Source organism: Tachyglossus aculeatus, chromosome 2, assembly GCF_015852505.1.
Source record: "Tachyglossus aculeatus isolate mTacAcu1 chromosome 2, mTacAcu1.pri, whole genome shotgun sequence".
Taxonomy (NCBI): domain Eukaryota; kingdom Metazoa; phylum Chordata; class Mammalia; order Monotremata; family Tachyglossidae; genus Tachyglossus; species Tachyglossus aculeatus.
Window position 1 is genome coordinate 152,825,332 of NC_052067.1, and position 17,553 is coordinate 152,842,884.

The 17,553-nt window shown below is 43.7% G+C and overlaps 1 protein-coding gene across 1 annotated transcript in view; it reads right to left on the bottom strand.

Annotated features, from left to right (window-relative positions):
• ADAMTS20 (ADAM metallopeptidase with thrombospondin type 1 motif 20) overlaps positions 1-17,553 on the bottom strand; it is a 231,939-nt gene that overhangs the window by 88,199 nt on the left and 126,187 nt on the right. The window contains exons 14-19 of the mRNA XM_038770479.1: positions 16,805-16,900; positions 11,888-12,054; positions 11,592-11,721; positions 8,195-8,321; positions 6,567-6,777; positions 6,258-6,422 (exon numbers count right to left, since the gene is read on the bottom strand). Of these exons, the coding sequence (XP_038626407.1) occupies positions 6,258-6,422; positions 6,567-6,777; positions 8,195-8,321; positions 11,592-11,721; positions 11,888-12,054; positions 16,805-16,900 (896 nt within the window). The remainder of the gene's footprint in view (positions 1-6,257; positions 6,423-6,566; positions 6,778-8,194; positions 8,322-11,591; positions 11,722-11,887; positions 12,055-16,804; positions 16,901-17,553) is intronic.

The window sequence follows — 17,553 nt, forward strand, 5'->3', positions numbered from 1 at the left end:
CTGTCTCCCCCTTCTAGACTGTGAGCCCACTGTTGGGTAGGGACTGTCTCTATTATGTTGCCAACTTGTACTTCCCAAGCACTTAGTACAGTGCTCTGCACACAGTAAGCGCTCAATAAATACGACTGATTGATTGATTAAAGTGACTTGCCCAAAGTCACACAGCTGACAAGTGGCAGAGCCAGGATTGGAACCCATGACCTCTGGCTCCCAAGCCCGGTCTCTTTCCACACTGCTTCTCCAAGTACTTCACCAGTACCATCTTGATCATAATTATGAGCCTGGCAATAGCGTACAAAAATGGGGTGGCTACCAGGGAACTAAGTTCGGGAAGATGGTGACACCAAAAGAGAAAGCGAGGCGGGCATTGTGGGTAGCTTGGGAAAAATCAATCAATCTATCATATTTAATGAGCATTTACCTATGCAGAGCACTATACTAAGCACTTACGAGAGCACAGTAGAGTTAGTAGATCCAATATCTGCTTTTAAAAAGCCGGGAGGCAGACGCTAAAAAAAAAATGCAGGTAGAGGGATGCAACAGAGTTGAAAGCTTAGTTTTCTTTTGTTGTCTGTCTCCCCCTTCTAGACTGTGAGCCCGTTGTTGGGTAGGGACCGTCTCTATATGTTGCCAACTTGTACTTCCCAAGTGCTTAGTACAGTGCTCTGCACACAGTAAGCGCTCAATAAATACGATTGAATGAATGAATGAATGAACAGTCGTCTTTATATACACATGATGTGGATGGGATGCATGGGTCTATATTGGAAATATCAACATCAAATCATAATCAATTGTCTCTAGGTGCAGAGCTCTGGACTTCCTATTTGGGAAAGCTCACAACAACAATAATAATAATAATAATAATAATAATAATAATGGTATTTGTTAAGCGCTTACTATGTGCAAAGCACTGCTCTAAGCGCTGGGGAGGTTACAAGGTGATCAGCTTGTCCCACGGGGGGCTCACAGTTTTAATCCCCATTTTCCAGATGAGGTAACTGAGGCCCAGAGAAGTTAAGTGACTTGCCCAAAGTCACAGAGCTGACAGTGTGAGCTACTGAGAGCTCACCTCCTCCAGGAGGCCTTCGCAGACTGAGCCCCCTCATTCCTCTCCCCCTTGTCCCCCTCTCCATCCCCCCGTCTTACCTCCTTCCCTTCCCCACAGCACCTGTATATATGTATATATGTTTGTACCTATTTATTACTCTATTTATTTTACTTGTACAGATCTATTCTATTTATTTTATTTTGTTAATATGTTTCGTTTTGTTCTCTGTCTCCCCCTTCTATCAATCAATCAATCAATCAATCGTATTTATTGAGTGCTTACTATGTGCAGAGCACTGTACTAAGCGCTTGGGAAGTACAAATTGGCATCACATAGAGACAGTCCCTACCCAACAGTGGGCTCACAGTCTAAAAGGGGGAGACAGAGAACTGAACCAAACATACCAACAAAATAAAATAAGTAGGATAGAAATGTACAAGTAAAATAAATAAATAAATAAATAAATAGAGTAATAAATATGTACAACCATATATACATATATACAGGTGCTGTGGGGAAGGGAAGGAGGTAAGACGGGGGGATGGAAAGGGGAAGAGGGGGAGAGGAAAGAAGGGGCTCAGTCTGGGAAGGCCTCCTGGAGGAGGTGAGCTCTCAGCAGGGCCTTGAAGGGAGGAAGAGAGCTAGCTCGGCGGATGGGCAGAGGGAGGGCATTCCAGGCCCGGGGGATGACGTGGGCCGGGGGTCGATGGCGGGACAGGCGAGAGCGAGGTACAGTGAGGAGATTAGCGGTGGAGGAGCGGAGGGTGCGGGCTGGGCAGTAGAAGGAGAGAAGGGAGGTGAGGTAGGAGGGGGCGAGGTGATGGACAGCCTTGAAGCCCAGGGTGAGGAGTTTCTGCCTGATGCGCAGATTGATCGGTAGCCATTGGAGGTTTTTGAGGAGGGGAGTAATACGTCCAGAGCGTTTCTGGACAAAGATAATCCGGGCAGCAGCATGAAGTATGGATTGAAGTGGAGAGAGACACGAGGATGGGAGATCAGAGAGAAGGCTAGTGCAGTAGTCCAGACGGGATAGGATGAGAGCTTGAATTAGCAGGGTAGCGGTTTGGATGGAGAGGAAAGGGCGGATCTTGGCAATGTTGCGGAGCTGAGACCGGCAGGTTTTGGTGACGGCTTGGATGTGAGGGGTGAATGAGAGAGCGGAGTCGAGAATGACGCCAAGGTTGCGGGCTTGTGAGACGGGAAGGATGGTAGTGCCGTCAACAGAGATGGGAAAGTCAGGGAGAGGACAAGGTTTGGGAGGGAAGACAAGGAGCTCAGTCTTCGACATGTTGAGCTTTAGGTGGCGGGCGGACATCCAGATGGAGATGTCCTGAAGGCAGGAGGAGATGCGAGCCTGGAGGGAGGGGGAGAGAGCAGGGGCAGAGATGGAGATCTGGGTGTCATCAGCGTAGAGATGATAGTTGAAGCCGTGGGAGCGAATGAGTTCACCAAGGGAGTGAGTGTAGATTGAGAACAGAAGGGGACCAAGCACTGAACCTTGGGGAACCCCCTTCTAGACTGTGAGCCCACTGTTGGGTAGGGACCGTCTCTATATGTTGCCAACTTGTACTTCCCAAGCGCTTAGTACAGTGCTCTGCACACAGTAAGCGCTCAATAAATACGATTGATTGATTGACAGTTGGCAGAGCCGGGATTTGAACCCATGACCTCTAACTCCAAAGCCCGGCTCTTTCCACTGAGCCACGCTGCTTCTCAATAGAGTTGGTAACAACGATCCCTGCTCCCAAGGAACTTATAATACCTACTCATGCCTACAGATGGCTCATTATTATTATAGTAATAATAATAATTACTATTATTATTGCATTTCACAAGTGCTTACTATGCTTAAAGCACTGTTCTAGGAACTGAGGTAGATACAAGTTGTCCCACGTGGGGCTCACAGTCTAACTCCATTATCAAAATCATCATGGTCTAATCCAAAGGACAGTTAAACATGCCCTATAGCGACCAACAAATACTATCCCAGCCATTATTAGGATTCTAAAGAAACATCGGCAAAGTGACATAACACGGTGCATTTTATGAATAGAAAATTACTAAAAATGATGGATGTTTTCAGAAGAGAAGTGTAAATATTGAGGTTTCCCTGAGACTGCTATAAAGACTGATTTTGTTTAACATGTTCATATGTGATCAAGACGAGAGATAAGACAGGAATCAAAAGGAAAAAAAAAACAGATAAATAGGAAAAGAATGGCCTGCAGCCATTAATTAGATCCCAGTGTCTCAATTTTTGGCTAAATGGGAATCTCTCACAACCCCATCTAATAATAATAATAATAATCATGATGGCATTTATTAAGTGCTTAATATGTGCAAAGCACTGTTCTAAGCACTGGGGAGGTTACAAGGTGATCAGGTTGTCCCTCGGGGGGCTCACAGTCTTCATCCCCATTTTACAGATGAGGTAACTGAGGCACAGAGAAGTTAAGTGACTTGCCCAAAGTCACACCGCTGACACTTAGCGGAGTGGGATTTGAACCCATGACCTCTGACTCCAAAGCCCGTGCTCTTTTCCATTGAGCCACGCTGCTTCTCCATCTAAACTCAGATGATCAGGAAATATTTTTTTAAAAACAGAAGAAATTAAGGCAATGGGATAAATTGAACTGGACCAGGAGGGTTCTGAGATCGAAAGCTCCCCACTCGATTTCAAGCTTCTTGAAGGCAAGGATCTTGTCTTCCAACTTTATTGCACTCTCCCAGGTGCTTGGTACAGTAGCATTTATTGTTTGAGTGACTGAAGGTTTGTGGAAAGTGAAAGTCTCCATTTTCTTGCATGCCATAAGGAAGCACTAGAGAATTTCCCAAATTTCAAATTCGAATAAGGTAAAATTATGTAAATTATGAAAATATTGAAAATGAGGGTTGCAGAGTGGATAGGGCACAGGCCTGGAAGTTAGAAGGATCGCGGTTCTAATCCCGGCTCTGCCACGTGTCTCCTGTGTCACCCTGGGAAAGTCACTTAGCTTCTCTGTGTCCCAGTTACCTCATCTATAAAATGGGGATTTAATACCGTGAACCCCCTGAATTGAGTACAACTTGATTATCTTGTATCCAGCCCAGTGCTTAGTACAGTGCCTGGCACATAGTAAACACTTAGCAAATACCATAAAAAAAAACTCAAGTAGAATATGCCTCTAACAAGGAATGATGTGTAATCACAACTTCTTCACATATGTTTACAAAACAAGATGAAACAAATAATAATTTAACACTAAAATAAAAATAATAATAATGGCGGTATTTGTTAAGTGCTCACTATGTGTCAAGCAGTGTTCTAAGAGCTGGGGGAGATACAAGGTAATGAGGTTGTCCCACATAGGGCTCACAGTCTTAATCCCCATTTTACAGATGCGGGAACTGAGGCACAGAGAAGTTGAGTGAGTTGCCCAAGGTCACACAGCAGAAAGTGGCGGAGCTGGGATTAGAACCCACGACCTCTGAGTCCTAAACTCGGGCTCTTTCCACTGATCCACGCTGCTTCCACAGTGAAAAAATGAAATGAAGAAGCTTAGGAAACAAAAAGGCTTAGGGGAATTTAACAGACTCAGATGAGGGATTGGGTTACCTGGGGTATAAATCAATCAATCAATCATATTTATTGAGCGCTTACTGTGTGCAGAGCACTGTACTAAGCGCTTGGGAAATACAAGTTGGCAACATATAAAAACAATACATTGAGAGATCAGATATTGAGTGAAAAGCTACAGCCTTAAAGATACCTCTACATAAGGCTAGAAATTGTGAAGGCACAGATGGTAAATTACCTACACCTTAAGGGACGGTCCATACAATAAATAGGAAAGAATCTGTAAAAAGCCCTTCTCATCATCATCATCATCATCAATCGTATTTATTGACTTGAATCGTATTCTCGACTTCTACTGTCTTTTGACGTTGGCCAAACACGCGAGAGATCTGTGGCAAGGAGAACTACAAAGTACTCAGAGTGTCCCGTAACTAGAAAGTTTTATCTCCCGTGGGGTGTGATCAACTCTTTAATAATAATCAATCAATCATATTTATTGAGCGCTTACTGTGTGCAGAGCACTGTACTAAGCGCTTGGGAAGTGCAAGTTGGCAACATATAGAGACAGTCCCTACCCAACAGTGGGCTCACAGTCTAAAAGGGGGAGACATTCATTCATTCGTATTTATTGAGCGCTTACTGTGTGCAGAGCACTGTACTAAGCGCTTGGGAAGTACAATTTGGCAACATCTAGAGACGGTCCCTACCCAACAGCGGGCTCACAGTATAGAAGGGGGAGACAGACAACAAAACAAAACATATTAACAAAATAAAATAAATAGAATAAATATGTACAAATAAATAGAGTAATAAAAAAGTACAAACATATATACAGGTGCTGTGGGGATGGGGAGGAGGGGGCTCAGTCTGGGAAGGCCTCCTGGAGGAGGTGGGCTCTCAGTAGGGCTTTGAAGGGAATAATAAATGCCATTATTATTGTGTCGTCTGGGTGACCCGGTCGTCTGAACCTGTCGGTCCGTTCCCCTGCTTGAGACAGAGAACAAAACCAAACATACGAACAAAATAAAATAAATAGAATAGCTATGTACAAGTAAAATAAATAAACAGAGTAATAAATATGTACAAACATATATATATATATATATATACAGGTAATAATAAATAATACTGATTATTTGTATATATGAATATATATGCTTGTACTTTTTTTACTCTATTTAATTTATTTGTACATATCTATTCTATTTATTTTATTTTGTTAGTATGTTTGGTTTTGTTCTCTGTCTCCCCCTTTTAGACTGTGAGCCCGCTGTTGGGTAGGGACTGTCTCTGTATGTTGCCAATTTGTACTTCCCAAGCGCTTAGTACAGTGCTCTGCACATAGTAAGTGCTCAATAAATACGATTGATGATGATACTGATAATTAATAAAGAATAATGGCATTTATTAAGCACTTACTACATGCAAAGCACTGTTCTAAGCGCCGGGAAGGTTCCAAGGTGATCAGGTTGCCCCTCAAGGGGCCCAAAGTCTTAATCCCCATTTTACAGATGAGGCAACTGAGGCGCAGAGAAGTTAAGTGACTTGCCCGAAGTCACACAACTCTTTACCAAATGGTGCCTGGGAGAGGAGAAGTTACCAGCCCAATTATTACAAGGGTTCTGCGTCTTGGCGTGTTTTTACTGTTACCTCACTCCACTCATTAGTGGCCCAATGGGGACAGGAGAATTGGTTGCAGCTTTCCGTCACCACTCTGGGCAGCTCTTGGCATTCCTGGTCAGCAAGACGGCGGCCAAGGCTGTCCACACAGTAGGCTTCCCGGCCTCTCTGGCCTCGGCCGCAGCTCCTCGAACACTGGGCAAACGAACGGTGCGGAAGAGTAAAGACATGTCAAGGACTGATTCCGGCTGAACGGGAGAAGAAAAACCCACGGATGTCCAGAGAAAAACATCGTTAGGATCTGAGCATTTCATCGGAAGCAAAAAATCGGAGGCGTACCTGTGACCATTCTGTGAAACGCCAGCTTTTGAAGAGACAGTCACCATGGCAGAGTTCTCTCAGTGGAGGCTTATGTTGATCGCCACAGTATTTATCTTCTACTGGGACGCTGGGTCCTTTATTAACAGAATACTTCAAGCAGTGGACATCTACTGACCGATGCCCCGGGCCACACTGTGATGTACAGTCACTTTTTCCAAGGACATGCCACCTAAAAACACAAACTGTTATATGCACCACACTACGGGTGTGGTTCATCTCTGACATCGAGTAAATGCTAGCGAGGGAGAGGTAGGAATTGCCTCGTGCAAATCAATCAATCCATCGATCAATCAATCGTATTTATTGAGCGCTTACTGTGTGCAGAGTACTGTACTAAGCACTTGGGAAGTACAAGCTGGCAACATATCGAGACAGTCCCTACCCAACAGTGGGCTCACAGTCTAGAAGGGGGAGACAGAGAACAAAACCAAACATATTAACAAAATAAAATAGAATAGAATAGATAGGTACAAGTAAAATAAAGAAATAGAGTAATAAATATGTACAAACATATATATATATATATATATATCTCAGTGGTATTTATTGAGCACTTAATGTGTGCAGGGCACTAGAGAAGCAGCGTGGCTCAGTGGAAAGAGCTCAGTGGAAAGAGAGTGGAAAGAGTGGAAAGAGGTCATGGGTTCAAATCCCGGCTCCGCCAACTGTCAAGCTGTGTGACTTTGGGCAAGTCACTTCACTTCTCTGGGCCTCAGTTACCTCATCTGGAAAATGGGGCTGAAGACTGTGAGTCCCAAGTGGGACAACTTGATCAGCTTGTCTCCTTCCCAGCGCTTAGAACAGAGCTTTGCACAGAGTAAGTGCTTAACAAAGGCCATCATTATTATACTAAACATTCGGGAAAGTACAATACGTAGACATGAAGGGGAAATGGGGGAGAAATGGCACCAAAGCAATATTTTAGGATTTAGTAGTGAAGAGGAGGAATAGGAGAAGGAAGAATAGGAAAAAAGCTTCTTGAAGGCCTGGTGAGTGTGTACCTCTATCGTAATGTACGAGTTGAGTGTTTCGCCCTCAGTAAGCACTCAATGAATGATTAATCGATCGAACTTCCACTACGCATGCCTACGCTATGTTTTTGGTGTCAAACGCTGGGAGGGAATTAGAGAATGTTGTTATGACGATGCAGCTTCATCTGGACAGAACACAATTACAACGTCAGATGAAATGACCGCATCCAGGCACACAGGACCAACTGCGGCACGAGTTTCCTTGCAGTGGGATTTGCGGGGGATCTGAGCTTTATGTTTTAGGAGAATTATGTAGCCTCGTATGATCAGATCATTTCTGCAGGGAAAAATAATTCAGGATTCTGATTGTTTGTGTAGAAATTACACAAAAGTACGTTTACTCTTTTCCTGCACAAAATGAAAGCATTTTGAGTGATTAAATCCCAGTAATTTTATTTTTGAGAATATTAAGTTGAAAAATAAGATATCATTATAAACAATCAAGCTGAAAATCTTCACTAAAAGGCAATTTCACCTGTCTAAACAGTATTTTTTTAAAAAATGAGAAAAATAGGCCTATATTATTCATTGCCATTGGCATTCTTTTCCTATTACCTGAGTTCACAGTCTGTATTGCACCTTTCAGTCACTACCGACGAAGGAGGCATATGCTCACATTGTTGATCAGAAACTACCAAGCGATCAGTTTTACGGATGCAGGAAATCTTTCTTCTTCGAAGACCTTGACCAAAAGGGATTAAAATGAACAAAGTCAGGAATGCTTGTTGAGAGGCCCAGGTAAATCCCAACTTCTCTGGATGAAGGAAAGAAAAGAAGCAGCATGGCTAAGTGGAAAGGACACGGGCTTTGGAGTCAGAGGTCATGGGTTCGAATCCTGACTGCCAATTGTCAGCTGTGTGACTTTGGGTAAGTCACTTGACTTGTCTGTGCCTCAGTTCCCTCATCTGTAAAATGGGGATGAAGAGTGTGAGCCCCATGTAGGACAACCTGATCACCTTGTAACCTCCCCAGTGCTTAGAACAGTGCTTTGCACATAGTAAGTGCTTAATAAATGCCATTATAATAATAATAATAATAATAAAAGAATGCACTTAAATCCATTACCCCTCAACAGCTTTTCTACTCAACCCACCCCAACTCCCACAAAACCTAGGTACATAGAGAGCCATTATGCTCTGTTGTTGCAACAGTGCTTTGCACACAGTCAGCGCTTAATAAATGCCATTATTATTATTATTCCCCTACTCATAATTTCTTTTAGTCTCTGTCTCCATAGTAGTTTGTAAGCTCTTTCTTCCCCTGTGGCACTTGTTAAGTGCTTACTGTATGCCATGCACTAGATTAAACTCTGGGGTTGATCCAAGCTAATTAGGTTGGACAGAGTCGCTATCCAACACAGGGCTCTACGTCTTAATCCCCATTTTACAGAGGAGATAACTGAGGCACAGAAAAGTGAAGCCACTGGCCCAAGGTCCCACAGCAGATGAGTGATAGAGCTGGGATTAGAACTAGAAATAAGGTCTTTCTGACTCCCAGCCCTGTGCTCTATCCACTAGGAACACGGCTTCCTTTAGACTGTGAGCCCACTGTTGGATAGGGACTGTCTCTATATGTTGCCAACTTGTACTTCCCAAGCGCTTAGTCCAGTGCTCTGCACACAGTAAGCGCCCAATAAATACGATAGATTGATTGATTGATTCCCCTCCCTGTGGGCGGGGAGTGTGTCTATCAAATTTATTGTCTGCTACTCTCCCAGTCACTTAATAAAGTGCTCTGCACACAGGAAGCACTCAATAAATACTAGTGCTTGACTGGATAATAATAACAATAGTAATAATAAGCGCTTACTATGTGCCAAGCACTGTTCTAATAATAATAATAATAATGATGGCATTTGTTAAGCGCTTACTATGTGCAGAGCACTGTTCTAAGCACTGGGGGTGGATACAAGGTGATCAAGTTGTCCCACATGAGGCTCACAGTCTTAATCCCCATTTTACAGATAAGGTAACTGAGGCTCAGGGAAGTTAAGTGACTTGCCCAAGGTCACACAGCAGACATGTGGCGGAGCCGGGATTCGAACCCATGACCTCTGCCTCCAAAGCCCGTGCTCTTCTCCACTGAGCCACGCTGCTCTCTAAGCGCTTTCTAAGCACTGGGGGAGATACAAGGTGATCAGGTTGTCCCACATGGGGCTTACAGTCTTCATCCCCATTTTACAGATGAGGGAACTGAGGCACAGAGAAGGGAAGTGACTTGCCCAAGGTCACAGAGCAGACAAGAGAAGCAGCATGGCTCAGTGGCACGAGCCCGGGCTTCGGACTCAGAAGTCATGGGTTCAAATCCCAGCTCCGCCACTTTCAGTTGTGTGACTTTGGGCAAGTCACTTAACTTCTCTGTGCCTCAGTTACCTCATCTGTCAAATGGGGATTAAGACTGTGAGCCCCACGTGGGACAACCTGATCACCTTGTAACCCACCAGCACTTAGAACAGTGCTTTGCACATGGTAAGCGCTTAACAAATACCGTCAAAAAAAAAAAAAAGTGGTGGAGCCGGGATTTGAACCTCTGACTCCAAAGCCCGTGCTCTTTCCATTGAGCCATGCTGCTTCTCCAGGACAGGATGCCCTGTGTGGAGTCAGCCAGTCCAGGGAACGATGCAGGGGGAGGGAGTTGGCAAGTCACTTAACTTCTCTGTGCCTCAGTTACCTCATCTGTAAAATAGGGATTATGACTGGGTTCTAATCCCACCGCTGCCACTTGTCTGCTGTGTGACCCTGGGCAAGTGATTGAACTTCTCTGGGCCTCAGCTACCTCACCTGTAAAGCATTCATTCATTCAATCGTATTTATTGAGCACTCACTGTGTGCGGAGCACTGTACTAAGCGCTTGGGAAGTACAAGTCGGCAACACATAGAGACGGTCCCTACCCAACAATGGGCTCACAGTCTAGAAGGGGGAGGCAGACAACAAAACAAAACTTGTAGACAGGTGTCAAAACTGTCAGAATAAACAGAATTATAGCTATATGCACACCATAAATAAAACAGAGTAGTAAATATGTACAAGTAAAATAACAGGGATTAAGAGTGTGAGTCCCATGTAGGATAGAGACTGTGCCCAAGCTGACAAACTTGTATTAATTTATATTTCCCAAGCACTTAGTACAGTGCTCTGCACACAGTAAGCGCTCAATAAATATGACATTGAATGAATGAATCTATCCCAGCGCTTAGAACAGTGCCGTCACATAGTAAGCGCTTAATAAATACCCTTTTACAGGTGAGGAAATGGAGGCATTGAGAAGTTGTGAGACTTGCCCAAGGTCACACAGCAGGTAAGTGGCACAGCAAGGGCCAGGCTAGTGTCTCCTGAGGCCCAGCCCCATGTGCTTTCCACTTGGCATTGCTGTGTTTCATAAGAAAAAGGAGGAATGAAAAGGAAAACCATCATTTGTTTTGTTTTTTTGTCTGTCTCCCCCCTTCTAGACTGTGAACCTATTGCTGGGTAGGGACCGTCTCTATATGTTGCCAATTTGTACTTCCCAAGCGCTTAGTACAGTGCTCTGCACATAGTAAGTGCTCAGTAAATACGACTGAATGAATGAATCCATCTGTATGTTTATATTTTCCTTGTTTGGGAGGCCCCCACTTCTAGAAACCACAAAGATTTCTGACCTCTTCCTCCAAGTTTCGAGGCCTTGTCTTTACAATAATTCCACACAGCAAAAATTAAGCAAAGGTTTAACTGGCATTCTGTAAACCCAGGATTATCTGCACAACAGATCTGGTGAATTCAGGCAAAAACACACTTTTTGTGCTTGAACTATCTTGATTTGTTTGCTCCCTGGTTCTACTTTATAGGCGAGGTCTTGAAAAAGCAAAATCACGTCATAAAAAAGATGAAAGAAACTATGTTAGGTAACCAATACATTTATCAATTAATACCCTGATTTATCTTTTTTTTCCTTTATTGGGGGCATCAAGTGTACCTTGGCACATTTTGCTGCAATCTTGCCATGGACCATAGGAGTCCCAGATAAACAAGTCATTTCTTTCTTCCACTGGGATGCTGAAGGAGTAACGCACATCAGGATTGTATAAATTTCCCACACATAACACCTTCAGCGAAAAAAAAAAACACAACAAAACATTTAGTCGTTTACTGTTGAATTGATCTGCACCACATACGCTACCCAAAGTATTACCTCTTTGGGCTCAATCATGAACTTGACACAAATATCTTGAGTTTCATTAAAAATCTGAAATTAAAATACTAAGAACTTACCTGTAAAACAAGTTCTTCTTCAAGTCGATCAGTGCAATTGATTCTTTCTATGGAGTTGTTTGATCCACTGTATTCAAAAATGGCTCCCTGAACGTTGATTTCTTTTCTAGACATGCTTACAACGTAATTCCCATTTAGAATGAAATGTCCTTGTGCGTCAGACAGTGCTATGAAAATGCAAAAAACCCCTCAAAATCGGTCATGTAACATTAGCGAAGGTTTAACCTTTATTGCGTAGCTCCACTATCGTTAAGTATGCAATAGTCCACCTAATCAATATGGACAATGATAACAATGACAGCATTTGTTAATTACTTAATATTTACCATGCAATGTGCAAGATAAAATCAGAACAGGCACTGTCTTTGTACCGCAGCCTAAAAGGGAGGGAGAATGGGTATTTTATCCACATGTTACAAATGATGATACAGAGGGAAACCTCATGGCCTAGTTGATAGACAACAGGCCCAGGAATCAGAAGGACCTGGGCTCTAATTCTGGCTCCACCACTTGCCTGCTCTGTGACCTTGGACAAGTCACTTAATTTCTTTATGCTTCAGTTTCCTCATCTGTAAAATGGGGTTTAAGACTGTGAACCCCGTGTGGGACAGGGACTGTGTCCAACCTGATGTACATATGTTTTGTTTTGTTGTCTGTCTCCCCCTTCTAGACTGTGAGCCCGTTGTTGGGTAGGGACCGTCTCTATAGGTTGCCAACTTGTACTTCAAAAGTGCTTAGTACAGTGCTCTGCACACAGTAAGCACTCAATAAATATAACTGAATGAATGAATATCCATCCAATGCTCATACAGTGCCTGGTAAAGAGTAAACACTTAAGTGACTGCTCCCAAGTCACACAACAAGCCAGTGGGGCAAAATTACTTAGTACAGTGCTCTGTACACAGTAAGCACCCAATAAATACGACTGAATGAATGAATTAGAACCCAGGTCCCTGACTCACAGTCCCACGCTCTTTCCATTAGGCCATAGTGTTTCCATAATAATAACAGTAATAATAATAATTATATATCCTCTTCCTATTCTCCCCCAAATTTTCACATTAAAAAGTCAACCTGCACCTGTATATATGTTTGTACAGATTTATTACTCTATTTATTTTATTTGTACATATTTACTATTCTATTTATTTTGTTAATGATGTGCATCTAGCTTTACTTGTATTTATTCTGATGACACCTGTCCACATGTTTTGTTTTGTTGTCTGTCTCCCCCTTCTAGACCTGTTGTTGGCTAGGGACCATCTCTATATGTTGCTGACTTGTACTTCCCTAGCGCTTAGTCCAGTGCTCTGCACACGGTAAGTGCTCAATAAATACGATTGAATGAATGAATTAGAAACCCAGGTCCCTGACCCACAGTCCCATGCTCTTTCCATTAGGCCATAGTGTTTCCATAATAATAACAGTAATAATAATAATTGTATATCCTCTTCCTATTCTCCCCAAGATTTTCACATTAAAAAGTCAACCTGCACCGGCATATGTTTGTACAGATTTATTACTCTATTTATTTTACTTGTACATATTTACGATTCTATTTATTTTGTTAATGATGTGCATCTAGCTATAATTCTGTTTATTCTGATGATTTTGACACTGTCTGCATGTTTTGTTTTGCTGTCTGTCTCCCCCTTCTAGACTGCGAGCCTGTTGTTGGCTAGAGACTCGACCTCTCAGCTGCCTTCGACACTGTGGACCACCCCCTTCTCCTCAACACGTTATCTGACCTTGGCTTCACAGACTCCGTCCTCTCCTGGTTCTCCTCTTATCTCTCCGGTCGTTCTTTCTCAGTCTCTTTTGCAGGCTCCTCCTCCCCCTCCCATCCTCTTACTGTGGGGGTTCCCCAAGGTTCAGTGCTTGGTCCCCTTCTGTTCTCAATATACACTCACTCCCTTGGTGACCTCATTCGCTCCCACGGCTTCAACTATCATCTCTACGCTGATGACACCCAGATCTACATCTCTGCCCCTGCTCTCTCCCCCTCCCTCCAGGCTCGCATCTCCTCCTGCCTTCAGGACATCTCCATCTGGATGTCCGCCCGCCACCTAAAGCTCAACATGTCGAAGACTGAGCTCCTTGTCTTCCCTCCCAAACCTTGTCCTCTCCCTGACTTTCCCATCTCTGTTGACGGCACTACCATCCTTCCCGTCTCACAAGCCCGCAACCTTGGTGTCATCCTCGACTCCGCTCTCTCATTCACCCCTCACATCCAAGCCGTCACCAAAACCTGCCGGTCTCAGCTCCGCAACATTGCCAAGATCCACCCTTTCCTCTCCATCCAAACCGCTACCCTGCTAATTCAAGCTCTCATCCTATCCCGTCTGGACTACTGCACTAGCCTTCTCTCTGATCTCCCATCCTCGTGTCTCTCTCCACTTCAATCCATACTTCATGCTGCTGCCCGGATTATCTTTGTCCAGAAACGCTCTGGACATATTACTCCCCTCCTCAAAAACCTCCAATGGCTACCGATCAATCTGCGCATCAGGCAGAAACTCCTCACCCTGGGCTTCAAGGCTGTCCATCACCTCGCCCCCTCCTACCTCACCTCCCTTCTCTCCTTCTCCAGCCCAGCCCGCACCCTCTGCTCCTCCGCCGCTAATCTCCTCACTGTACCTCGCTCTCGCCTGTCCCGCCATCGACCCCCGGCCCACGTCATCCCCCGGGCCTGGAATGCCCTCCCTCTGCCCCTCCGCCAAGCTAGCTCTCTTCCTCCCTTCAAGGCCCTGCTGAGAGCTCACCTCCTCCAGGAGGCCTTCCCAGACTGAGCCCCTTCTTTCCTCTCCCCCTCGTCCCCCTCTCCATCCCCCCGTCTTACCTCCTTCCCTTCCCCACAGCACCTGTATATATGTATATATGGTTGTACATATTTATTACTCTATTTATTTATTTATTTATTTATTTTACTTGTACACTTCTATCCTACTTATTTTATTTTGTTGGTATGTTTGGTTCTGTTCTCTGTCTCCCCCTTTTAGACTGTGAGCCCACTGTTGGGTAGGGACTGTCTCTATGTGATGCCAATTTGTACTTCCCAAGCGCTTAGTACAGTGCTCTGCACATAGTAAGCGCTCAATAAATACGATTGATTGATTGATTGATTGATAGAGACTGTCTCTAGATGTGGCCAACTTGTACTTCCCAAGCGCTTAGTACAGTGCTCTGCACACAGTAAGCGCTCAATAAATATGATTGAATGAATGAATGTACCCATACAGAATCGTACACACGTACAATTATATATAATAAAGCTTCTGAATATTTTTGCAATATAAAACTAGAATCCCAATCCCTGGGATTGGCTTGACTGCAATGACTGCAAGGACTGCAGCACCTTGAGGCAGTAAACATGTCTAATAATAATAATAATAATAGTAGGGTATTTATTAAGTGCTTACTATGTACCAAGCACTGTATTGAGTGTTGGGTAGGTACAAGATAAACAGGTTGGATCCAGTCCCTGTCCCATGGAACATGGAACTCAGAGTCTGAATAGGGTCTATTTATAGTCTAAATGGGGTCCCCATTTTACAGATAAGGGAACTGAGGCACAGATTTGCCCAAAGTCAAACAACAAGCCAGTAGTGGAGTCAGTATAGAGCCCAGGACCTCTGACTCCTAGGCATATGTTCTTTCCACTAGGCCATATGACTTCTCTTCTATTGTACTCTTCCAAGCGCTTAATACAGTGCTCTGCACACAGCAGTCCTCAATAAATACAGATTGATAGTTCCAATAAATTAAAGAGAAAACTGTACTTTTGGTTGGGGTAAAACTTTTGCTCAGGAAACCAAATTACAAGCTCAATGAAAAAGAAATTACATGTCTGCTCAAGAAGCTTTCTTAGATTTCTCACAATTCATGTCATCATGGCACTCTCATGAAAGTAGATACGAACCATACATCAGCTGTTGTTCATTCATTCATTCAATCGCAGTTACTGAGCACTTACTATGTGCAGAACACTGTACTAAGCACTTGCAAAGTACAAGTTGGCAATATATAGAGATGGTCCCTACCCAACAACGGGCTTACAGTCTAGAAGGGGCAGACAGACAACAAAACAAAACATGCAGACAGGTGTCAAAATCATCAGAATAAACAGAATTATGGCTATAGGCACATCATTAACAAAATAAATAGAATAGTAAATATGTACAAGTAAAATAAATAGAATAATAAATCTGTACAATACATACAAGTGCTGTGGGGAGGGGAAGGAGGTAGGGCGGGGGGGATGGGGAGGAGGAGAGGAAAAAGGGGGCTCAGTCTGGGAAGGCCTCTTGGAGGAGGTGGGTTCTCAGTAGGGCTTTGAAGGGATGAAGAGAGCTAGTTTGGAGGATGGGCGGAGGGAGGGCATTCCAGGCCAGGGGAAGGACGTGGGCCGGGGGTCGACGGCGGGACAGGCGAGAACGAGGGACGGTGAGGAGGTTAGCGGCAGAGGAGCGGAGGGTGCGGGCTGGGCAGTAGAAGGAGAGAAGGGAGGTGAGGTAGGAGGGGGCGAGGGGATGGGCAGCCTTGAAGCCCAGGGTGAGGAGTTTCTGCCTGATGCGCAGATTGATCGGTAGCCATTGGAGGTTTTGGAGGAGGGGAGTAACATGCCCAGAGCGTTTCTGGACAAAGACAATCTGGGCAGCGATGTGAAGTATGGATTGAGGTGGGGAGAGACACGAGGACGGGAGATCAGAGAGAAGGCTGATGCAGTAGTCCAGATGGGATAGGATGAGAGATTGAACCAGCAAAGTAGCGGTTTGGATGGAGAGGAAAGGGCGGATCTTGGCGATGTTGTGGAGGTGAGACCGGCAGGTTTCGGTGACGGACTGGATGTGCGGGGTGAATGAGAGAGCGCAGATGAGGATGACACCAAGGTTGTGGGCTTGTTGACAAACTGTTTACCAAGATAATTGTCATCTTCTGGTTTTCCTGAATAGCTGTGCTGCTGAATGTCAACATTTGTTGCTCCTCTGGGAATTTTTATTACGATATTATAACCTGGAATATAAATGAATGCAAATTACAGTCTATACTTTTTTTAAATGAACTTAAAATAAATGTTATTACTCCCTCCAAAACAGATTATTTTAAATAGCAGGATAAGCGTAGTTTCCTCCCCAAAATACCTTTTCCCCTTACATGCTACCATTATCACAATTTCATTATTTTTTCAAAATGCGGATTAAATGAAGCAAGGAATAAAACTTTCCACTTAAGTTAACTGCATGGTCGTTCAAATATTTAGATGCTGAGGAAAGCATCTTAATATGATCTTGGGATAACTTCATTTTCCCAGATATCAGACTTCTTATTCTCACTTAACATCACGACATATATATATAACTATATGTGTTATGTGTAATATGTAATGTAACTATTGTAGTCGCTTTATTAGGAATTTGGGGCCTACCTGACAAGTTAGTTTGAAATTAATGGATGTTTACATCACTGTTACATTATGCTAGACTATTTTAATCAATCGTATTTATTGAGCACTTACTGTGTCGAGCACTGTAATAATAATAATAGTAATAATAATAATACTTGTTAAGTGCTTACTATGTGCCAAACACTGTTCTAGAAGCAGTTCAAGAAGCAGCGTGGCTCAGTGGAAAGAGCCCAGGCTTGGGAGTCAGAGGTCATGGGTTCTA